The sequence below is a fragment of the Lepisosteus oculatus genome, chromosome 7 (assembly GCF_040954835.1).
Source record: "Lepisosteus oculatus isolate fLepOcu1 chromosome 7, fLepOcu1.hap2, whole genome shotgun sequence".
Lineage (NCBI taxonomy): Eukaryota > Metazoa > Chordata > Actinopteri > Semionotiformes > Lepisosteidae > Lepisosteus > Lepisosteus oculatus.
In genome coordinates, this window is record NC_090702.1 from 9,334,367 (window position 1) to 9,360,357 (window position 25,991).

Genomic DNA, 25,991 nt, shown 5'->3' on the forward strand with positions numbered 1-25,991 from the left:
ACTTTTCAACCTTTTGCCACATTTCAGGCTTCAAACATAAAGATATAAATTTTTTATTTTATGTGAAGAATCACCAACAAGTGGGACACAATTGTGAAGTGGAACGAAATCTATTGGATTTTTGAAACGTTTTTAACTAATAAAAAAATGAAAAGTGGGGCGTGCAAAATTATTCGGCCCCTTTACTTTCAGTGCAGCAAACTCACTCCAGAAGTTCAGCGAGGATCTCTGAATGATCCAATGTTGTCCTAAATGACTGATGGTGATAAATAGAATCCACCTGTGTGTAATCAAGTCTCTGTATAAATGCACCTGCTCTGTGATAGTCTCAAGGTTCTGTTGAAAGCGCAGAGAGCATCATGAAGACCAAGGAACACACCAGGCAGGTCTGTAATACTGTTGTGGAGAAGTTTAAAGCCGGATTTGGATACAAAAAGATTTCCCAAGCTTCAAACATCCCAAAGAGCACTGTGCAAGCGATCATCTTGAAATGGAAGGAGTATAAGACCACTGCAAATCTACCAAGACCTGGCCGTCCCTCTAAACTTTCAGCTCAGACAAGGAGAAGACTGATCAGAGATGCAGCCAAGAGGCCCATGATCACTCTGGATGAACTGCAGAGAACTACAGCTGAGGTGGGAGAGTCTGTCCATAGGACAACAATCAGTCTTACACTGCACAAATCTGGCCTTTATGGAAGAGTGGCAAGAAGAAAGCCATTTCTCAAAGATATCCATAAAAAGTCTCGTCTAAAGTTTGCCACAAGCCACCTGGGAGACACCCCAAACATGTGGAAGAAGGTGCTCTGGTCAGATGAAACCAAAATCGAACTTTTCTGCCACAATGGAAAACGATATGTTTGGCGTAAAAGCAACACAGCTCATCACCCTCAACACACCATCCCCACTGTCAAACATGGTGGTGGCAGCATCATGGTTTGGGCCTGCTTTTCTTCAGCAGGGACAGGGAAGATGGTTAAAATTGAGGGGAAGATGGATGCAGCCAAATACAGGACCATTCTGGATGAAAACCTGTTGGAGTCTGCAAAAGACCTGAAACTGGGACGGAGATTTATCTTCCAACAAGACAATGATCCCAAACATACAGCAAAATCTACAAAGGAATGGTTCACAAATAAACGTATCCAGGTGTTTGAATGGCCAAGTCAAAGTCCAGACCTGAATCCAATTGAGAATCTGTGGAAAGAGCTGAAAACTGCTGTTCACAAACGCTCTCCATCCAACCTCACTGAGCTCGAGCTGTTTTGCAAGGAAGAATGGGCAAGAATTTCAGTCTCTCGATGTGCAAAACTGATAGAGACATACCCCAAGCGACTTGCAGCTGTAATCGCAGCAAAAGGTGGCTCTACAAAGTATTAACGCAAGGGGGCCGAATAATTTTGCACGCCCCACTTTTCATTTTTTTATTAGTTAAAAAAGTTTCAAAAATCCAATAGATTTCGTTCCACTTCACAATTGTGTCCCACTTGTTGGTGATTCTTCACATAAAATAAAAAATTTAAGCCTGAAATGTGGCAAAAGGTTGAAAAGTTCAAGGGGGCCGAATACTTTCGCAAGGCACTGTATATAGCAGTTATTCTTGAGTCTGGTTCTGGGGGACCGCTGGTTTTCATTCCAATAAATCACCTGTGCTGACTGGTGCCTTTGATGTGCGTGATTGCTTGTCTAGATATTTTTCTGTACTTCAGTCCTTTGTTTTAAAAATATTCGACTTGTGACAACTTGTGAGCTCTTCAACTTCCTCTTAGGCGTTTGCACCTGTAATTAAAGAAATGTGACTGTCATTTTTTACTTTTTTTACTTTTTACAAATGTATCTTTTAAAATCAATTCATGATAAACAGACAATGATGGGAATAATAACACTCCCTCAGTGTGGTTTTTCCCTCTGCAGAGGTCCAATTGGTTATTTGTTTATAGACCTGAATCATTTCAGTTCTGGACCATACTCATGTAAAAGATTGATAGGAATTATAAATTCTAAGAAACATTCAAAGCAATGTTAGAAATATGCCTCAAAATGCAAACAGATATACAGTGGTGCTAGGAAGTTTGTGAACCCTTTAGAATTTTCTGAATTTCTGCATAAATTTGCCCTAAAATGTGATCAGATCTTCATGCAAGTCATAAAAATAGATAAAGAGATCCCAATAATATAAATAACACACAAAAATCCAACAAAAATCACTCCAAGAGCAAGGTAATTATATTCCGGGAGATCACAAATAACCCCAGTGTAAAGTCTAAGGATCTGCAGGCCTCTCTTGCACTGGCTAATGTCAGTGTTCATTAGTCCGCCTTCTGGAAAACACTGAACAAGAATAGTGTGCATGGGAGGATAGGAAGGAGGGAAGCCACTACTCTCCAAGCAGAACATTGCTGCCCGTTTAAAGTTTGCTAAAGATCACCTGGATGAGCCAGAAGACTACTGGAAGAATGTTCTGTGGACTGATGAGTCGAAAATAGAACTTTTTGGTTTAAATGAAAGCTTTTTGCTAAACATAACTGCATTCCTACATGAGAACCACATCCCAGCTGTGAAACACGGTGGTGGCAGTATCATGGTTTGGGGCTGTTTTGCTGCCATGGGACCAGGATGGCTTGCCATCATTGATGGAACTATGAATTCTGGATTGTTCCAGCAAATTCTACAGGAGTATATCAGGGTATCCTTCCGTGAACTAAAGCTCAATAGAAGGTGGGTCTTGCAGCAAGACAGTGACCCTAAACACACAAGTCAGTCTACCAAAGAATGGTTGAAGCAGAAGAAAGTTCTCGTTTTGGAATAGATGAGTCAAAGTCCAGACCTTAATCCAATAGAAATGTTGTGGCAGGACCTGAAGCGGGGAGTTCATGCAAGAAAGCCCACCAACATCACTGAGCTGAAGCAGTTCTGTAAGGAGGAATGGGCCGAAATTCCTCAAAGCTAATGTGTGGGACCAATCAACAGTTACTGGAAACGTTTGGATGAAGTCATTGCTGCTAAAGGGGGTCACACCAGTTACTGAAAGCCTAGGTTCACATACTTTTTCCAAACAAAGACATTTAATGTTGGATCATTTTGATAAATAAATGAATTAAAAAGTATATCCTTTTGGGTGTTATTTGTTGCGTTTTCTATTTCTGTGACTTAGATGAAGATTTGATCACAAATTAGGTCAAATTTATGCAGAAATTCAGAAAATTCTAAAGGGTCCACAAACTTTCTAGCACCACTATAAATTAAAACCACCAGAAAACACAATCGTTGCCCAGACCTATTGTTGAAAGCCGCTGTTCTGTTAGTGATGAAAGTGAGATAAAATATATAAAAGTGAAAGCATGGTAAAACATGGGGGTGCATATGTACTTCTACATCCATTGAGAAAAAGCATATTTACTGTGGTAAAATATCATATGATTAAGGAGACTCAATATGACTCAATGCCCTTTATATTTGTTTTTAAATAAAAAACTTGTAACGCTTAACTCTGGTCACTTTAACTCACATGTTGTTGTTTTTTTCCCCCTCTCTGCTTGGAATTGTCTGTGTGTGCTGTTTTGTCTGTGTATTTGGCTGGATGAACGAAGACCCTCTAGCTCAGCCAGTTTTTCATCTACCTCATCTACAAGGTAAGCTAATATTTCACCTTTGAGATGCTTCATATATTTTAAGTATTTCTCAAGAACACTGCTGCATTAAGATTTACTAGTCGCCTAATGCTAGGCAGTTGTGTAAAATATGGAACTATTACAGGAGAACATAAAATTGCCACCACAAAATAATCTCTGTGTAATAATATTCCTTTTATAGTGCCTGTTATTATGTTTTCATAAGACTACTGATGATGTCATAATTCTAAGCTTTTAATAGACCTGTCAGACTCTACTGGTGTCAGTTCTACTCCATCAAATACCAACTTGGTATTGCTTTATTTAAAAGTGTAAATTATTCTATAAATTAAATTGGTGTGATGAAATGAAATGAGGGGACGACATGCAGCATGTTGTCTAGTTGCATGTGTTTTGTGTATTAATTTGCAGGCCATGTGCTTTTAGCTAAAGTAGATATTTTGCAAAAAAATCACTTTTTTTTTAAACATCCGTAAGAATGGCCAGCATGGTGGTACAGTGGTTAGTATTGCTGATTCACAGTGCTGGGGTTCTGGGTTTAATTCCTGGCAGCTGTATGTTTGGCATTCCACCAAATATTGAGTTCATGGGTTTGAATACTGAGTTTGTACAGTTTCTACATGTTCTCCCCGTGTTCACGTGGGTTTTCTCTGGTTGCTCCAGTTTCCTTCCACAGTCCAAAAACATATAGGTAGGTTAATTGATGTGAACGTGTGCATGTTTTGTGTCTGTGTGCCCTCCAGTGGACTGGTATCCCATCCAAGGTGTAACCTGCCTCTCACCTGTTCCTTGCAGGGATAGGCTTTGCCTCCCTCGCAACCCTGTATTGCCTAAAGCTGTTAGAAAATTGCTAGGTGGACAGTCCTCAGAATAAAATGAGCCCCAGAATACTGCACAGATTTTCAGTTTCTACTCAAGACTATGTTCTGTTTTTTAATTATATTCACTACTTTATAGTACATAAAAAAATAAATATTGAAACTGAGAACAGGAAGCACTGCTTTACACAAAGGGTGGTGAGAGTATGGAACAAGCTACCAACTACCAAATGGTCTCAATGGTAAAGTGTATACATCATTTGTAATTCCACCAAATGGAACATCATTATAGGGGGTGAATACTTTTGTATTGCACTGTATGAAGCCAGTCAAAGTCCATTACATTAAGTCAAAGTAATAAAGTAATATAGTATTTTAGTAATATAGTATACATTTAATATAAATATTGAAATTTTAAATGTTTAATTATTTAAAATAATCTTTCATAGTAAGTCAAAGAATCTAATACAGTTACACACTGCTGTGTAACATAATGGAAATAACAAGGTGCATTTTTGCTTTACTCACACAATTTTAATTTGTCTTTGATTTAAGTTTTCATCTATATTTGTTAACAACACAACACAATCACATGCCTAATATACAAATTGTGTTTTGGTTTTAGTTTGTCTGGTGTACTGATTGGCTTAGTTTTTTTAATTTATTTTTTTAACACTATCAGAGAGATCCTGCTGGGGTCTTTGATAAGTCTTTAGGCTCAAAGAGCTCAAGGTCCCCATTGAGTACCTCCTATCCTTACTCTCCCTGAATCCCATTAAAGACAGACTTCAAAACCCACCCACTGGGGCAGGTCAGCTTCCTCGTGCTTTACCTTCTTTCCAGAAATGGCTGTAACCTTCACACAGCTGAGACTCTTGTTGTCACAGCTGGCTTAATTAGCACCTCTGCAGTCTCAGATTTACGTGGCAGCCAGTCTGTCACAGAGTCTCGCTTCACTTGCTGTTAATTAGCTTTTCTGTCATTTATGTGTTTCTGGCTTCAAAAAAATATACCTGGTTTAGTGTCAGTCTCCCAGATCTGTCAGAAATCTGAACATTTTTCATTTGAAAGGAGCATCCATTGCTAATATGCTATTATGGAACTAACTCATACTGTAGGTTGGCACAAGTTTTATTTAGTTATATTCGAAGTAAAGCATTCTGATAGTTTCAATGATTATATTAAGAAACAATCAAATGTTTGTTGTAGTGTATCTGCTAACAGCAACAGTCCAGTGCTATCTGAGCAAGAGACAACACATAGATTTTATTAAATCATTTGGTACAGTCATTTTATGCATTTATTCCAGTTAATTTAAATTCAGTTTTAAAATTCCTCATTTAATTTCATTACATGTGTCTGCTATAATTAATTTAAATTTAGTTTTTGCAGTTATGATGTTCAGAATCCTTCAATAAATAATTAATTTGATCAAATTTAATGGTATCAAGATAATGTATATAGTTTTCGTAATTTTAGAGTAATCTATTTATAGTTTTTCAATTAAATCAGCAATCTCCAAACTGTGACAGATTTTATGCTCCATAAATTTAAAATAAATAAACAAGGTGAGCTTGTTTGATATAGCACAGCTGTCAGATGTTTGGTGAAATCTTTGTTAATTTGAGCTGGAGGTCTGATTTTAGGTTTAATTTCATCCTATTCATCCCTTCAATTTCTGTCCACTTTATCCAATACAGGGTCGTGGAGGAGCCAGATGCTTTTCCTCCTAGCAAAGGGACATTTCTCCCTAGCCAGTTACAAAAAGAAGCCACACAAGGCAGGATACACCCTGGACAGGACGCCAGTCCATCTCAGGACACACACAGACACATGCTAACTAGGGCCAGAAACCTATTAACCTATTCAGACATGGGAAGGACATACAAACTCAACACAGATAGAACATACAAACTTCACACAGATAGCACCCTAGGAATTAAAGCCATGACCGCAGTGCTGCAAGGCAGCAATACTAACAGTTGCACCACTGTGCTCCCCTGTATTTCATCCTGTATTTATTTTTAATGGCAAAACGACAATTTGTTTGAAGTGAACAAACTGATCTTGGAAATAGTTCAGGTGGGTAGCTTTGTCAGCATGCGTAGGCTGCAAAGGAACAAGTAATAGGTTAATTCCATGCTGAAAAGAGAAGAAAGAAAACACGTTTCGGCCGTGAAGCCTTCTTCAGGTGCTCCACGGCCTGAACGTTGTGTTTTCTTTCTTCTCTTTTCAGCACGGCAGCCTACCCATGCTGACACAGCTACTCATCTGAACTATTTCCAAGATCAGTTTGTTCACTTCAAACAAATTGTCGTTTTGCCATTAAAAATAAATACAGGATGAAATACAGGGGAGCACAGTGGTGCAACTGTTAGTATTGCTGCCTTGGAATAAACCTACTGTATTACTTAATCTTGGAAATGACTGACAATTACCTCTACTTTGGTGATAATAAACTGAAACTTATTGAGTTCTCTTGTCTTGTTTAAAGAGGCTGCTTTCAGACCTTGTAAGAAGAAGCTTTTCATATACAAGCAAAAGCTCTTACTTTTACCTGAACACCTTGTAACTGGTCACAGCTGTACAATTTCACCACTATAATCTGTTATAGAAATGATCTTTTCTACTGTATGTATTACCTTCAGCAAACAAAACGCATTATTAAATTAACATATCTGTTTAAAACATATAAGCAGTAAACTGAGAATCACTGGTAATATACTGTATATTTCCAAAATCATTACATTAAAATGAGTTAGAACTGCTATTGTTTTCTTTGAATGGAGTTTTCTTAGTAAAAACAGTTTTTGAAAGAATTAGGCAAAGATTTCATTTTAATTTTTAATGGTAACACTAAAGTTAAGATGGAAAAATATTCAGAAATTTTAACTGTTTGACAAATGTTAAAAGTGGAAGAAGATACATTGTATTGTATATAGCATACAATACAATAAGCGTTGTACAGTAATTACTTGCATGTGTATGCATATTCCCCATTATCAAGGAAGAAAAATGTCTGAATTAAATGATAATAAGCATAGAAGAAGCTGAAATGTTTCTGGTACTAAAAGCACTCAAGATTAAGAAATACCCTGGGCCCAGTGATGGGATAGAGAGGAAGGTCTCTATCGATATCTGTATTCTCGGGGAAGGGAGGGAAGCCAGATTGGCTTCATTTCGTTAAGTGTGCCCCAGCTCTGTACTACAGTTTTCTGTAAGGTAGAGTCGTGTGCTAAAACTTTCCTTAACCTGAATGGGGAATGTTCTTTCATTCTTCCAAATGGCAAAGGCCATTTTGTTTCCATAGCATGCATGCTTTCTTAGTAGTTTATTTAAGGTCTATGACCTTTTCATATTTCTTATATCATACCAGGAAAGGCCAAACATTCAAACTCTAATAATAACAATTATAATAATAATTGCTTATATAGCGCGTTTCTGGACACTCCACTCAAAGCGCTTTACAGGTAATGGTGACTCCTCTCCACCACCACCAATGTGCAGCATCCACCTGGATGATGCGATGGCAGCCATAGTGCGCCAGAACGCTCACCACACATCGGCTATCAGTGGGGAGGAGAGCAGAGTAATGTAGCCAATTCATAGAGGGGGATTATTACGAGGCCATGATTGGTAAGGGCCAATGGGAAATTTAGCCAGGACGCCGGGGTTACACCCCTACGCTTTTCGAGAAACGCCCTGGGATTTTTAATGACCACAGAGAGTCAGGACCTCGGTTTTACGTCTTATCAGAAGGACGGCGCCTGTTTACAGTATAGTGTCCCCGTTACTATACTGGGGCATTAGGACCCACATGGACCGCAGGGTGAGCGCCCCCTGCTGGCTCCACTAACACCTCTCCCAGCAGCAACCTTAGTTTTTCCCAGGAGGTCTCCTATCCAGATACTGACCAGGCTAACACCTGCTTAGTTCAGTGGATTGCCAGTTGTGAGTTGCAGGGTGATATAGCTGCTGGCGTAACTCTAACAGACTCATACCAAAATATCTATTTGTTAATTATCCATTTTATTGTGAGTAATTACTCTCATGCCTCGATTATGCAGTAGCTTTTTTATTTAAGCACTACAAAGATTTAGTAGACGTAGGCTTGATAGTGGCACTTCAGTCTTACTGGGAACTTGTGACAAAGTAAAGCAAGTGTGTGCCACCTGGTGGTAGAAACAAAGAAATAGTTTCATGTTTATTGGGCATGCAATGTAAAAATTAGCTGATGAAAATTTTATTTATAGTACTAGATATTTCTATTTAATTTTGGATCAGAGATTCAAGGGGCAAAAGATGGGCGTCAATATTATAATTTTAACTTATTGTTGTAGACTTTACAGTCCTTTCATACAAAGAGCTATGTTTTTTTAAATGATATTTTTATATAATTTTTTCACTTTTTAATTCCAAAAGCAAAAATACTAATTACGGGAAAATGTAGGACTCAATTTTTAGAGTAAACTATTCATAGTATTTGAATAATGTTTACAAGATGTTACATTAAATGTGTCAGGATAAGAGGCAAGCAGTCAGGACAGACCCAAGGATGAATCATTCTAGAGACAGTAGAGAGGTGAATCTTCTACCTTTACTCTTGGTATGCACATGAGAAGCTTCATGGGAGCTCCATAAACCACTTAAAGAATAAGAGCAAGCACCAGGCATTAAATACACATTCAGGTAGGGGTGGCTGGCTAATTATTGCCTATCTCTTCTGTAAGTGTCCAACCCTAATTGGTTAATAAATAGTGGAGTACTTGATCATTTAGTCATCCCATATAAATATTCTCAAACAAATGGATAAAATAAAGAGAATAGTATAAAAGAAGTACAGACTATTTAAGACTAAGTTTTGCAGGATGTAAAAGTGTTACAATAATAGCAAAAATAATCCTCAGGAATTAATCAACAAATCAATATTAGTATTGATCAATACTACAGTTTCAGTCAATTTTGATATAATACATGAATACTCAAATTAAACATTTGTTTAAAAATCTATATTTTTCAGTTTGGCTTTTCGTATTGAATAGTTGAAAAAAATAGAATGTATATTGTTAGTTGTATGATAAGGCTTTACTTCTAGGTATTTGTTACTGTAATAATTACCAATACAGAAACTACTGGCCACCATCCAGTGGAAACTAAATTAAGTCAAAGGCACACAGGAGATGAAAAGACCCCAATTGCATATAATATATTTAATAAATGCTTATGTAATATATATATATTGTATTATTATATAGTAATAACAGATAATTAATATATAATGTCTTAAGGTCTTGAGCAAACACAGTACAGAGGTTTTAAAAAAGCATTAACAAACATTTGTTTGTCAATATAAAAAACAAAACAGTGGGACAAGACTGAGAAATCTCTCTAGAAATACAAGGCATTTTTAGATACTTGCACTCAACAACACTTCTAAGGATATCTCCATTAATGCATGTTGTTTTGTTGGCAACTCTTATTTACAGAAAGCAACTATATAGCACAGTTGGTGATTGTAACAAGCTATTGGATTTTGCAAGCACACAAGTGATAAAATATCTTGGCATGTAGCTATAATATAACTGATGAGTTGCTCAACTGTTTTATATGTTGTTGTAGGAAAGTCCACAAGTTACCAATTCAGTAACATGTAGTGTTCTGCTAGTGATCTGTGGACTCATTTTTAATCGCTGGCAGTAATTAATATGATTTAAGTGTACATATTAAGGCGGTTGTAAATATGACACCTACCAAAACCCTTCTGTCAGATTTTCAGACTTCTCAGAAGACATACAGAGTTCCTTTGATTGTTAAATTGAAAGCTAAACTTCTTCCTTTCAGTGTCCTGGATGATGAAAACACCAGCCTCCGACAGCAGAAGCTCGAGAAGCAGGTAAGATACCACAGTGATACAAGTAGAGAACCTGTTACTTCTCTGTAAATGTTCACGTGGAATGAAATCTAATCTTTTCCACTTTCACAAAGAAACCAACTTAATTGACTGTGTTAGTGCATTAGGAGATATACAGTACTTACATAATTTATGAAATGCTCATAATTTATAATTATATAACTCATTTATAACTCACTATCAAACCAAATGCATTTTATTGTGGAATTGCTGTGGTATTGATGGACTGCTGTAAAACATGCACATAAACCTTCAGGGCTGTACAGTACTGCATAATGCATTAGCTACAGATCCCGATGCAGTTATGCAACTAAACATAATACTAGGGGGTTATTTCAGTGAAAACCTTCCTGATATTAAAATGTTTTCAACTGTAAGAAGTATTTGTTACTGTTGTTACTATTTTTTCAGTAATAATGTCTTCAGATCAAAACAGTATCTTCCAAAGGAAAACTTATGAATTTAGATACTAATGAGGCAGGGCTGGCAGAATTTAATGTACTGCAGTGCATGAATGCATTACTTGTACAGGTTCAACAGGTTGAACCATTTTGTTGCAACAAGGTCAACACAAAAAACATTGTGAAGAAACACATGGGCCGAGGTGTTAAATACAGTATATAAGTGACTTTCATAGTGTTCTTCTTTGCTTTAACTAGCAATAACTCTTGTTCTTGGGGATGAGCCACACTATAAAAATATTTATCTTTGGATGAAAACAAATCTTGTTAAAAAAGTTTTAAAAAGTGAGAAGCATGGCATTCCAAAAAGGCATTGCTCAGAATCATCAGAATAAAGATGAAGGCTTTCACTAGGTGTTTCTGTGTGCTGCATCTGCTTACAGTACAGTAAGCAGTCTGTCTTAGAATCCAAAGTACTGTTAAAAAAAATTCAGATGCTATGTACATTTTTAGTGCAGCTCTTAAAGTATATCAATTGCAAAGCACACATATGGGTTGCACGGTGGTGCAGTGGTTAGCATTGATGCATCACATCCATCTATCTCCTGACTGCTTTGTGACAGGTCGTGGAGCAGCCAGAGCTTGTTTCAGAAAGCAGCGGGTCCAAGGCAGGCAACACCGTGGATGGTACACCAGACACACACTCACACTAGGGCCAGTTTTCCCAGAAGCCGATTAATCCAGTTAACCAGTATGTCTTTGGACTTGAGGAGGAAATGAAAGAACCCGGAAACCCATGAAACCCATGATGCAGAAACTCTGCAGAGTTCAGAATTGAACCAAGGGCCATAGTGCTGCGAGACAGCAATGCTATCCACTGCACCACCATGCCACTTAAAGAGGAGACACCTTTTGTCTTAAACAAAAGCAACACTCATAATTCTAATAATTCATCATCAATATTTTCAAACTCATAGCATTCACTAGTCAATTTTGTGATTTTGCATGTCAAATATACACCTAGTCATACACCTGCATCTACACAGAAACTCTGCAAAAAGTAATCATTTCATGATATTAGGTAAATCACATCCACTTTAACTTTGTATTGTATGGGGTCTGAGCTTAACCTGCTGCTCTTTCTGTCTGTGGGGACTCCCTGAATTAAAGGTTGAAATTCAGGTTGAATAAAGTAATAAAGCTACCTGTCAGATGGAGCAGCAGCTGGATGAGAAAGGAAGGTTTTTTCAAGGTGCTTTAGCAGGGACAGGAAGGGCACACTTATTCAATTACTCCAGGCTATGGGCCCTGGCTGTGATGTGATAAACCACAAAGTAGACATCAGGCTGAATAGAGGGCTCTAGCTGTCTGGGGCTTCTCAAATGACAGCTTGAATGTGGCTGTTCTAGTTTTTAAACCCCTTTTTAATATGTACCCCTGTCTTGTTAACGACCGTATCATCAGAATACATGGTTTAGCTAAATTTATCATTGAAACTCCAAACATTTTGAGAAATCTATATTTCAGTAAAAAACTTTTATAATGTTACACATAGTAAACAGAGCAAAAAAATTGTGCTAGTGCAAAATGTTCTGGATATTTATTTTTCCAGAACAGGCAGTTTATTATTGTGTACTGCCTTTTATTTCTGCCGTGTGGTTTCTGAATAGTGGTAGAGTAAAAGCATATTTCTACAAGGTTTTGCATCACTAGCAAGTCATTCCTAACGGTCTGTGATGTTGGTAGGTTAGTTCTATAGGGACAAACTGAGTATTTGCAGTACTACACTTTAGAATACCATATATTATGAAGCAGTTTGAAATATTTAATGTTTCTCATTTACTGTCATATTATGGTATTCAGTATTTTACTTCTATAATATTCTAAGCATGGCCTGCAATAGACTTGTGTCCCATCAACAGTGTATCCTGTCTTACGCCTGTTGCTTGCCGGGATAGGCTCTGGCTCCCCTACATTCCTGAATTGGATGAAGTTTTCATTCTGATATAAATATTATTTTAAAATGATATAGAGACCTATTCATTTTTAAAAAAATACAGACTACAATACACAATTCATGAATGCAGCATACAGTATCTTTAGAGACGATAAGTGGTCTTAATTCTGATAAATTAATTGTTACAATATGATCAAATCTTGAAACGCTAAGAATGAAAATGAAATGGTGAACCTTTGAGCCACAATATGTAGCAAATGAACTGTTTACACTGTAAACGGTTAAATAAGTTATTTAATCCTGTTATTTAAACTGTTATGACAATTTATATAAACTGTATTGTCATTTCTCCACAAATAATTTAATTTCATACATTTTTTAAACAATTTTTCCTGAACACTTTAATCTAGGTCAATATTTGGTTCCGCAGGTACTAAATGCCTTCTCGTCAGAACAGAAGAATTTAATTTCATGCTACTGACTCAGCCGTTATTTAAATCAAGAAATGTGCGAAGACAGCTGTATGGTGATGGTTGCAATGCATAGCATGAATAAAGAATTAAAATAAATCCAGAAACAGATGTTAACTTCCGCTCTTCACTCCTGTGACCTTTATGCTAGAGGATTAAACATGTTCACATCTTTGGATGAGCTGAAATTTACACAGGTCATGTTCCTAATACTCTTTATTAAGTACTCTTCTACTAAAATCGGAACTATCATCTACCTACAGTACCATCATGACACCAACTTCACTTTTGGCACATTTCTACTTAGTGAGAGTAAAATTTAATTGAGTTAGTTATTAGATAACTTGTTTTCCTGCAAGTATCTAAAATGAACAAGTTCAAGTAGGTAACTGTGTCAGCATGCATAGGCTGCAAAGGAACAGGTAAAGGTTTATTCCATGGTGAAAAAAAATAGTTTCATTTTCACACCTGAAGAAGGCTTCACAGCTGAAATATCTCTTTTCAGGATGGAATAAACCTTTAACTGTTCCTTTGCAGTATCTAAAATAATTCAGAGCCTTGAACAAGCCTTTAACTTGTTCATTCCTGTATCAAGCAACCTTTTAACATACTGATGAAGTTCTTACTTTTGTAAGTTTCGCAACAGTTTTTAAAAAAGCCTTACAGTTCATCTTTTTTAAAGAAGTTAAGGAGCACTGTGTGGTAAAGCTATAATTGTCTCCTTAAACGAATTGTGCTGTCAGCTTTCACATGCTATGTGTTCTTTGCTCCATAAATGTGCCAGACACTTCACCCTGTCTCTGCAATTTGAACTCAATCTGTTCTCACTGACTCTCATTATGGTAATGTCCTAATTGTACTTTAATAAATGTTATATTTTTAGCATCCTTGTAACATTACACCTCTAGAATAAAATCTTGCAATATAAAAGGCCCTTATGAATGAAGTGGCCAGTAAGCTATACCTGTAACGGACACAGACTGGAATCCGTGTCAGATCTTGTAGAAGACCCTATGCGATGCGGTAAGAGCTGGAGAAAACAGGAGGCGTGGTAAAAAGGAACACACAGGGGTTTAATAGTGCACAAAATAATAGTGACAGTCCGTGAGACAGTGTACGGGGAAGACAAAACGGCATCCAAATCCAAACGGGTCCAAGGGCAGGTCAAAGCACGGTCCGAAAGTCCATCAACTGGAAATCCATCCTGGGACGCGACAAAATTAAAATCCCCGGGAGGGGGAGCACACGGACAAACGAAACATGGAGGTCCAAGGGTGACGGGGCGAGATCCTCCAGACCCCGGGCTCAGGAAACGGGAGGTGTCGGGGATGAGGCCTATGCCCTCAGGAGACGGATGTAGGGTTTCCTGGTGCTAGGCGAGCCTCGCGACATCTTACCCTACTGATGAGCCCCGAGGACTGGAGGAGCTGGTCTTTAAATAATAACACTAAAAGGGTACACCTGGAGAGCTAAATGACACGAACAATAATGAGAGCAGTGGAGCGCCCTCTAGGGAGGGATGTCGGGCGTGACAATACCCCATACTGTATGTGTTCATTATTATTATCTAATTGTTTACATTTCCAAAGTGCATTTTATCCCTAAGCATCCCAAAGTTCCTTATGCATACAGTAGTACAGGACTCACTCCACCACTAAACTACGGCACTTACCTGCATAGTGCTTGGCAGTGGGCCTCCTACACAGCAGGTCAGAAATTGCTTCACCACTTGTATTAAAAGGAAAAATGCAGCAAATCACATTGAGCAAATCCACAGTGGAATTTAGCTAAGACCATCATTAACAGTTCTATCCATCATTAAATGAAAGTTTATGTATATTCTTTTAGCTTTATGTATGCATGCTTTAGTTTGTGCTTTACAAACACTGCTGTTTCTGAAAAACTCAGCACACACCATTTGCATAAAGCCTTGCAAACAGAAGATGTCAATGGTCTCCTTTAACCACTTGTGAAACACAGTGGGAGTCTGTTGCAGGCTGCCTTCATTAGGAATCTTTTCAGGAAAACTTCCAGATGATGAGTTTAGTACAACAGGGCAGTGTTTTGTGTCATTACATAATTAAAACAATAAAAATATAGTAGTTTCCTCTGGATATGTACACATAAACCATGGCAAATGGGGGAGGAAAATGGTTTGAAACTATTATTTTTTGTAAGCTATGAAAATAAGGGTTGATGTTTAAGAAAAACTTCACTGTCTGGCATTCTGAATTGAAAAAGGCTGTGTTTGGGGAGCTGGTGTTCTTGCACTGTGAGATCATCCCCCCTCCACTGAATGCTAGCAGTGGTACTGTCTGTTTCCAGCACTATCACACTCTAGCTCCAGCGCTGAAGCGCTGCTGATTAGCACAGTTGTGGAGCGGGTGGATGTGCAGCCTAGGAAGCCCCTGTGCCATACACATGCATGGTTTCTCTCTTAAACACACCCAGAATCCTAAAATACTTTAGTTTCTTGTTATCAAGCCACACACTTGGGGATAAGGAACCCGCATGGGGGAATTGACGACAACAGGCTGAGTTTACTGGGCTATAGCGCTCTGCCCTGCCTTGTCTTTGAGAGAACTCCTAATCCTCAAGTCAGGATGTCTATTGAAAAGGTGGGTTTGCTTTTTCTTTGTGTATAATTTTGTGGTTTTGTTCTTGCATATAGCATTAATAGTATTCATAAGCTACGCTGTATTTTTATTATAATGCAACTTATTCTTCGATGGGTTTAATCTCGCTTCCTTGAACTCACTTCCTTTTTTCTGGAATCAGGTTTTCTGAGGAGTGGGTAATGCATTTTATTTTTTTAGTATTATTTCTATCTTTGCCACTGATGAATATGGGTTCCATACTTTACAGATTTTGTTACTTTTGTAAAATGAGAAGCTCACCGCTCGTATAGTAGCATTTATGTTTTGGTTTCAGCAGTTATCAATTGCTCTTTAAATGGTATAGTTTTTCGTAATGATATTTCACAACATGTTTGCCCTGTATTATAAGAGGTTTACTAACTTTTGATTCAAGGATTTGTCTTAATCCTGTGATGATACTTTGTGCTCTTTAAGACATTGTATATTTATTTCACTTAAACACCGGTAAACTGTCCCAGATCCTAGATATTTATGAGTGTTTCATTTCAACAAGGTGTTGCAGATTTTTGTGGAATTCTATTACTTATGAGGTATTTTATATCTGTTATGCTTTTTTTTAGCATATACAGTAGCTGCAATGACATGAATACAATAATACACAAAATATGTATAATAATTTTTCTTGTATATTACTGCCTTTATGTTATTGAAGTGATCTGCATTTACATTACATTTTTATAATAAACTGACTAATTTTTAATGCTTTTTTATTTTTAGCTCAAAATATCTAACTATTTTTCAATTTTTCAATGATTTAGAATTTCAGACTATAAGGAGCTTAACTTACATAATTAAATTCTATACAGACTGTTGCAAAATGACAGTCTTTGTCTTGTCCACAGGTGAGTCTTGTGTCCAAAACACTGAAATGCCAGATTACAGACAGCTGAGCTGTTGTGTCAGATAGAGTACTAATGAAGCTCTCCCTAATAACACCATAAATGCATTGGCACCAGACAAGTCGCAAAGGTCATTGAGGTGTAATGAGGTTAAGGCTGCCCAGCTTGTTTTAAGCCATCCAGCTACCTGTGCAAGCACCTGATCAGTTATAGTTAGTGGGAGTGCCTGTATTTAAGTAAGGTCCAAGCTATATGGCATTTTATAATTTGAGTGAAGGTTGTTTATTTCATGAGCCGCATGGGAGCCTAAAACAGAAATTCTTTTTAAGATTATTTGCTCGACAGAAACATTTTAAAGTGATCTTTTTTTTTAAAGTTGTGTAGGTGAAAACCACATCGACATTTTTACAATAAGGGTAATAGTTTAATAAGAATTATAGCACAATCAAAATACTTTTGAAGTTTTATAGTATAAGTACAAAACTGGCTAAAAATATTTTGTGATTGGCAGCCTTTAGACAAACGTTTGTGTAGTATATTAGAAGAAATCTGCTGTGTATTTTCCTGGAAAACTAAGCTCCAACAGTGGCCACTTCTTGTGTTTGACAGGATTTTTCTGTCCCAGAGAATCCCTGCATCCTTTGTATGTAATAAATTACCCACTACATCCGACACTGAAGTGTGGCAATTATGTGTCCTCCTACTTTACAGAAGATCAGGTAGAGAAGTGAGAAATTGCTCCACCAATTGAATTAAGGAGGAGCATTAGGTGAGTCTGGTTGTGCAAGTCTCAGTTGGAATTGTCCATTGGGATCTTAGATGACCAACAAGCCAGGACCGCAGTTCAATGCATCATAAGAAGGATGGCTCTTCCTAAAACACTGTGTCCTCAGTTACCATGGTTGGATGTTAGTTTGAGAATTTAGTTACAAAGTAGAGAGTCCTATCTATTGATTTACCAACACCACATACAGCAGCTGCCCGGTTTTCTTCCATCACAGTACTGACCAAGTCCAACCTTGTGAAGCTTCCAAGATCAGACACAATCAGATTTGAAAGTGTTAATTCTGGTAGAATCTGGTGTAGCTCTTAGTTGATCTTCCATAACTTCAGATCAAACTATGAATTCACCATGAAGTTAGTGCTTTATTATCCTGCTACTATTGCTGTGTTTAGAAGGGTGTCATGTACTCAAAGATTCTGTAAAACACCATCCAATTTCTGTTTAACACTTCCTCCTAATCATAAAAGTTTATATATTTCATGTTTTAGGCACACACATTAAATCAGTGTTAAAAAAATATTTCCAGCCTTCTTTAAACATGTTTCACTAATGGTTAACACCTGAACACCTTATCTTCTATTTTAGTTCCATTTAATCAAAAATATTTTTGGAAAAAAGCTCCACTCCCTTTACCAAAGTTTGGTGAATTATATTTTAAGACATTGTTACAGTGCAATTTGTTTTGGACTTCATGTCAGTGCTCCAAAAATGAAAGGAGCAGTCACAATGTTGCTGGCTGTTGAAATGTTACTTGCCAAAGTTTGCAACCCCAATATAACAGACACAGTGTCAAGGGCAGTCTTAGTTTAATTGTATTAAACTTATAGTTTTTCAGATTTTGTTTACCTGAATAGATAGGCCTGTATTGTATATTGTGGGTAACATTTTTCACCTGCACTTCTGAAACTTTCTACTTGAGTTGCCACCTTCTGTGTGACTCAGACACATTTGAATGCTCAAATGAAAGGAAGTAATACTCAAATGACAAGGCACAGAGGATAGAAATATTTTTGAAGCACCATAATTAAAATGATTTGATCTAGAAATAATATTTAAGTGTTATTTACTGCAAAATGTAAAAGCAACAACGCCATTACCTTCTTCCTTAAACTTAACTGAAACTCATAAAGTTGGCAAAACAAAATCCGATTAGTAATGTGATGAGAGACCTCCAAGGAAAATAAGGTAGCTGCTGTAAATTGTGTTAATGGACCAATAGGTGGCACATTTCCCTGTGGACTATAATTTACAAATTAATGTCCCAATATAGTGACATAGATCATTTGATGACATCATTTGGATGAGACATTAAACTGATGTTCTAATTACGTGGTCATTATGGATCCCATGACAATGTTTGGAAAAGTAGATGACATTGGTCTTGCCTGTTCTGGCTCTGGGTTTACATAATCATTTACTTCGATTACTGAAACAATTTTTCACTTTTCCATCAGATGTACTGTATAGTGGGAGTGCTGGTGCATGAGGTCTGCTACATGTCATCCAGGTGGGTGCTGCACATCAGTAGTTCCTTGGATCTTTTGGGTTGGATAGTGCTATATTAATACATTAAATTGTTGTTATTATTGTTCTAAATTTAACCTGTTTCTGTTTTGGTAGATGCTGTTTAAAAATATTTGTGTAGCCCAACGTTTGCACAAAACGTCATTGTGCAGATCTCAAAAAAAATATTTTAAACAAACATTTATAACCGCAGTTTTAATAGTTAAAAAGACAAAAAAAAGGCAAATTAAGACCACCTCTACCCAGAAAATGGATTATCTAGGAATAAGGGATTTGTTTTTTGTCTTTGCTCGTAACCTAATGTTTTCTGCGAAGGACATGTTATTTTTGTTTACTGCACAGTAAAATAAAAATATAAAGACAAGTGTATACCTTCTTACTCCGTTACATCTCAAGCACATTCCTCACATGGACACGCATTTCAGAATTTCTAACATAGTTCTGAATACAGGTGTGGTATTATATTGCATGTAGCTGTACAATTCAAGATTGAGCCCATAATATCAGATTAATATATCTTTGACCAGAATTTTTTTTAGCACCCATTAACTAAAAACATTGGCAGCAGCAAACTTAAAAGATCATTCAGTCTTTTTAACATTAATTCCAAATTTCAGATTACTGTAGCACTAGGCTGTCTTCAGTTATCACACTCATCGATGTTGCAGGGGAACAAGTAATATGTTTATTCGATGCTGAAAAAAAGAAGAAAGAGAACACAACGTTTCGGCCGTGGAGCCTTCTTCAGATGTTGCAGGTGCATGTAACCGTTAGAATACATAATATGAAACAGATGACAGGTGAGTTTCAGTACAAACCTAAAAGAAAACTTGGAAGAAAACTCAAAGAGCTCTTTAGCTATCTAGAATTTTTTTCTAAAAGCTTTTGGCAGTCTCACTTGAAGGATTAGTAATCAAAAGTCATAGAAGTCCAAAGTGATGTATGAAAATGGATTGAGAAATGGTTAACAAACAGAAAACAAAGTACAGCATAAACCAACATGCTACATTAAAGAGATTTAACTCATGTATATAAAATCCTACAGGAAGCAAGAGGAGGAATAATGTGTATATAATGACACAAACAGTTACTAATTGGAATCTGAAAGTGAAATTTAGGACTAAGAATACAAAAAACTTTATTACACAAAGTGTTTTAGGTGTATTAATGTGAAGATTGTTAATTTACTGAAACACACACATTCCAATTTATAAATGCATAGCAAAGCAACAACAACATATACAGTACAGTATGTGAATTGATCTGCCCTGATAAAAAACGGTTGATTAATAATGTCAGTTAAAATATATTGACTATAACATTTGTTTTTGACTATGTCTTAAGTTCTGTCTATCTCATATAGTTAACCACATTCAGATTCTTAAAGACAGTTAAATATTCCGTGGCTGTCAAGAACTTGTTTTCTCCTGGCTATAGCACTATTATTGAATATGCTCTGATATTCAATTCAATTCAACTGGTGGCTTTTTTCAGACTCCTGGTGTTGTATATTTTCTGGGTGGATGGTAAGGCACTGCCGATGATGTGTTGGGCAGTTTTGATCACCCGCTGTAGTGCCTTACTGTCGGATGCGGTGCAGTTGCCGTACCAGACTGTGATGCAGCTGGTCAGTATGCTCTCCACCGTACATCTGTAGAAGTTGGTGAGGATCAGTGGATGTAGGTATATTTTCTTCAGCCTTCTCAGGAAGTACAGCCGCTGTTGTGCCTTCTTGATGAGACTGGAGGTGTTCACTGTCCATGTAAGGTCCTTAGAGATGTGAACACCTAGGAATTTGAAGTTATTCACCATCTCCACCGCAGACCCTTCTATGTAGATGGGGGAGTGAAATTTTCCTTGTCTTCTGAAGTCAACAATCAGCTCTTTGGTTTTGCTGATGTTGAGACATAGGTTTTTGGTTCGACACCAGTCTGCGAGTTGTTTTATCTCCTCCCTGTAGGCAGTCTCATCATTGTCAGTGATCAGGCCCACAACTGTGGTATCGTCAGCATACTTGATGATGGTGTTTGTGCTGAACTTAGCAGTGCAGTCGTGGGTGAACAGGGAGTAAATCAGTGGGCTGAGCACACAGCCTTGAGGGGCACCGGTGTTAAGGGTGAGTGTGTTGGAGATGAGGTTGCCAATCCTGACAGTCTGGGGTCTGCTGGTGAGGAAGTCTAGGATCCAGCTGCAGGGGGTTGTATCTAAACCTAGAGCCCTGAGTTTGGTAGAAAGTTTTATGGGTATGATGGTGTTAAATGCTGAGCTAAAGTCAATGAACAGCATTCTTTTATAGGTATTCCTTTTATCCAGGTGGGTTAGTGTGGTGTGTAAAGCTATAGAGATTGCATCCTCTGTGGAGCGGTTTGTGCAATAGGCAAACTGGAGAGGATCCAGTGTTTATGGAATGGTGGCTTTAATGTGCGGAGTAAGTAGTTTTTCAAAGCACTTCATTATGATGGGGGTGAGTGCAATAGGGCGGTAGTCGTTTAGGCATGTGGGGGCTGATTTTTTCGGTACTGGCACGATGGTGGTCGTCTTGAAGCAGCTAGGTACAGTGGCCTGGGCCAAGGACATGTTGAAGATGTCGGTACAGACATCAGCTATCTGCCAGGCACGTGTTCTGAGTACCAGGCCAGGGATACCATCAGGTCCAGCAGCTTTATGTGTGTTCACTCTACTTAGTGATTTCCACACATCTAGCTTGGATAGTGTGGGGGTTGGGGTGGCAGGGGAGTCAGTAGTCCAGGTGGTTGGTTCAGGGTTTTGAGCTTCGAAGCCTGCGTAGAAGGTGTTAAGCTTGTTTGGAAGAGAGGGGTCAGTAGCGCTTACAGGGCTTGTTTTGCTCTTGTAGCTTGTGATTGTATTTATGTCTTGCCACATGCGTCGTGGGTTAGTGTAGGTGTTGATATTCAGGATGTTGACAAAAAAATCCAACTTAACCAGTACTTTTTAAACCAGAAAGTCACAGTTAGTGATTGGTTATGACATTATTACAGCAGGTGTGATCTTTCTGTCCACTCTGCAGGCTCCTCATAGGTTGGTTAACCTTTTGAGTGATTGAAAGTGACCACTGATCCCTGGTCTTAGTCAAGAGACTTTAGGTTTAAAATGGTCCCAGTTTATGATGTTATGGTTAGTGTTATATCTTACTTTCCAAAGATCCCCTTTCTGCTGCATTACAAGTGCTTTACATGATGGCCTAAGTTGCTGGGTTATACCTGGTCAAAGCAACAGAAATATTATTGGAAATCTTTAATAGAACTTAGTTCTTTGTGTAACTGTAGCAGAGCTAGTGTGGTGACGTCAGTGCCCTCACTGCGCTGTGCTTAGCAGGGTCCTCAGCTGCCTGGATTGAGGGAGGTCTCCTTTAGCTCACGTGATTGGAGCCCAGTTGCGTTACGCCGGAGACCCGGGTTCGTGCCCCAGGTGTGCGGGACAGAACGGGCGATGGGGGGCATGACCCCGCGCAGAACTTTGACTATCACATTGGTGCCTAACCCGGCCAGGAGTGTGGAGTGTCCTTCGCCGAGCCGAAGTTCAGCTGGGGAGGGTGTAGCGGAGCTAGTGTGGTGACGTCAGCACCCTCACTGCGCGTAGCAGGGTCCTCAGCGGCCTGGGCTGAGGGAGGTCTCCTTTAGCTCATGCAGTTGGAGCCCTGTTGCGTTACACCAGAGACCCGGGTTCGCGCCCCAGGTGTGGGGGACGGAACGGGTGGTGCGGGGCACGACCCTGTGCGGAACCGTGACTATCACATAAGAATATGCTTGTTTGCTACATGGGTATGTGAAACAGGTGCTCATTCTTGGTCATCGAAGCCAAATGTCTGGGGTGGGAATGCATTTGGCCAAAATTTTAGATTCAATTCACTACTAAACTACCAAAATAGCAGGAAGGGCTAAGACCTGCTCTTGTTTGCAGTCTATTTATGCTTATTTGTTCTTTCACCTGCAGCGAATTTGCTTGTTTCTTACTAACAAAATACTGTGAGATTGTGTGGTCTAAGCAGATCAAAACAAAAACCTCTAAAGGATGACTTTGTGTTCTGTCACACTAGAGTCTGGTCTTTCTACAGTGTGGAGTTATGCTGCAGCTTTTATCTTTAGCAACATACTATGGGGAATTAGTCTTCTTGTTTTTGTGTTTACAACTGATAATGATGAGTGGTTGTGTGAATGACACTGCAGACTGTAGTTATTGTGATTATCCATTTTAAAGTAGCATAAATCCTGGAGATGAAGATTCCATATACTGTGCTCTTCAGATTTGTTCATACCCCCAATGAAATAAGAGCAAAAATATAATATTACAGAAAGATTAATGGATTGATATTTTTATTTCTTAAAAATCTTAAATTATTATGCTTTTGTAATATCATTTCACAGAACAGTCTTATTAGTTACAATTTATTAATTCAGTTTAAAAAAACATGAGAGTAACATTTATTCATACATCTAAGTATTCCTTAAAAACTCCCTTCAGAAGTGGCAGAACATCATTACACACTTAAGTAGGCATCTTACTATTCACATAGCGTAGTACTAATACTAGTCACTAAGGTGTAAATAATTGTGACTCATTTGTTTTCATGGATTAAAATAAATTATTTTATGTCAAATATGGCTTTCTTCTTTTCCTCTGTAAACTGCTGCTAAGATTACAGTATAATATATGTGGTGTGCACTGTATGCATATACATGCATATGTTTCATGGAATAATTAACATACAACAAAGTGACAGTTACACTTGAACTTACAGGTATATGTATTTTGAGTGATGACTGAAAGTAAAATTTGAGGTTAGATAGGGGTTTTAAAACATTGACCTCTACTCATTTTGAACATGTGGGCCAAAGTAATTTAAACAGTCTGTTCAAGAGTTTTTCTCCATGGCAGCACCTCTATTCCCACAAAAGAACAAAGTACTTATTTTCACTCTTTCTTGAGTGTTAAACAGAGTATTAACAGTTTCTGGTGGTAATAGCAAGATATGCAGATTTTCAAAACCTTCTAGATACATAGTCAAGAATCTTTAGAAGTCATTACTGTCATAATAGATATGTCAGTATATTTAAGAATGTGTTTTATTTAGTTATTGTATACTGTGATGTTCATTTTTAGACAATCTTTATGAAGTTTTTGAGTATTTTAAGAAAATACACAGTCATATCAGACACTATCAAAAAGCTGCTTTCAGAATGAGTCAACACAATCACAAGTCTGGTTATGGCAGCTTTTTGGTTTCTTCCTTCTACCCATACGAACCTCCTGTTAAAAACACTGCATTACTTCACTTGGTGAAAGTGAAAGAGGATGGAAATGTCTCTTTCTAGTAAAGCTGAAATGCAAGATACTGAAGTGAAAATCCCGAGAATGTATCCAATATGAGACACCTTAACACTGACTGCTCAAATTTGGGATGCAGATGTTACAAAGAAAGTGTACTGCTGTGATAATTTGAGCTATATGGATATAATTATATCGTTAGATACCCGATTCCATATTATATTCCCTATTAATGAAATTCAGAAAGTATGCGTTTCCTTTACTGCAATAACGATTGCAAGTATTCATAGAAAAAGTTAAAACATTATAACTTTTTATGAAGTATATAAACTTAATCTAGTCAGAAGGAGCACATAAAAACTTTTTCAAAATAACCACAGTATGTAACCGAATGAAAGACTTTGAAGCTTAAAAAGTTTAAGAATAAAGTTGAATACTGGTGTGTATTTTTTTATTTAAGCTACCAATACCAGCCATACACAGTTTACATACAGTAATATGTTTATGTTCCTAAATTAATATTATTTATGACCTTCAGACGCGTTATGCTCCTCTTCTTTTTATGCTCAGCTACTAAAATATCCCCTTAGTTGTAAAATTCCATATTAATGAGATTAAATGAAGCAATCGTTTCACTAACAACCAATTTACCATGAGTGCCACCTGTCGGTCATTTTGGCCAGCTAATCACGTACTGCAGTACAATGCGGTGAACTGTAGACAATTTCACGCGGTATGGGGTTGTACCATGCATTTTGAATGGCTGCATCTGTAATTAGTGAAGTACCTTAGGGATCTGTACAAGGGCCTCTGCACTTAATAATTTATACCAAAGATTTATATTCTGGAACGCTAGTGAGGTTATATCAAAACTGAGGAGTTAGCAAGCAGCAAATGAAATTCAAAAAGGAAAGTGATAAAATCTAAGAGTGGACAAACAACTATCATTTAATGTAGTAGTTCAGGTGGGTAGCTGCATCAGCATGCATAGGCTGCAAAGGAACATGTAATAGGTTTATTCCATGCTGAAAAAAAGAAGAAAGAGAACACAACTTTTCGGCCGTGGAGCCTTCTTCAGGTGTGAGAGAGACAGGGCAGTAGGCAAAGGTAAATTAGCGGGAGAACAAAGGTTGGGAGGGAGGAGGTCTGAGAGACGGGAGCAGGGGACAGAAAGAGAGGCCAATCAAGAGGTGTGAAGTCAGAATGGGTGCAGAGAGGTGTGAAATGAAACTTCCAATGAATGGAGAAAATTTAAAAGAACAGTAGTCTGTCGTTAAGAGAAGGGAGAATGTGTGATCCTAGCTGCAGAATAATTTTAGTTTCGGTGGTCTTTCTGATGTATGAGTTCGGAAAACCGTCTTTGAGAACACAGACAGAGAGATAAGAGTGGTCGTGGCCGTCAGAGGTGAAATGAGAAACAATGGGCTTGGAGAGATCTTTAATCTTCACAGCCCTGTCGTGTTCTCTGAAGCGGTCTCCGAGTCTCCTTCCTGTTTCTCTAATGTAGATGGCTGGGCATTTACTGCAAGAGATACAGTAAATAAGGTTGCTGGAGGTACAAGATGCTGTTTGGGTGATCCGGAATTGTCCTGAGGAGCCTTGAATGAGTGTGGTGGTGGATGTGTACTTGCAGGTGATACAGTGAGCTCTGTTGCAAGGGAAAGTGCCTGGTGTGGATGGTTGTTGAGGGCGGTCAAGGGAGCTGTGAACAAG

General features: G+C 37.9%; 1 protein-coding gene across 10 annotated transcripts in view; it reads left to right on the top strand.

Annotated features, from left to right (window-relative positions):
• Nucleotides 1–25,991, top strand: part of tulp3 (TUB like protein 3) — a 79,808-nt gene that overhangs the window by 26,289 nt on the left and 27,528 nt on the right. For 9 of the 10 annotated variants that reach the window (XM_069192129.1, XM_069192128.1, XM_069192131.1 and 6 more), the window contains exons 2-3: nucleotides 3,590–3,631; nucleotides 10,291–10,342. In XM_069192129.1, the coding sequence (XP_069048230.1) occupies nucleotides 3,590–3,631; nucleotides 10,291–10,342 (94 nt within the window). Of the gene's footprint in view, nucleotides 1–3,589; nucleotides 3,632–10,290; nucleotides 10,343–18,922; nucleotides 18,976–25,991 lie in introns of those variants that run through there. The other variant, XM_069192134.1, reaches the window with a different exon arrangement.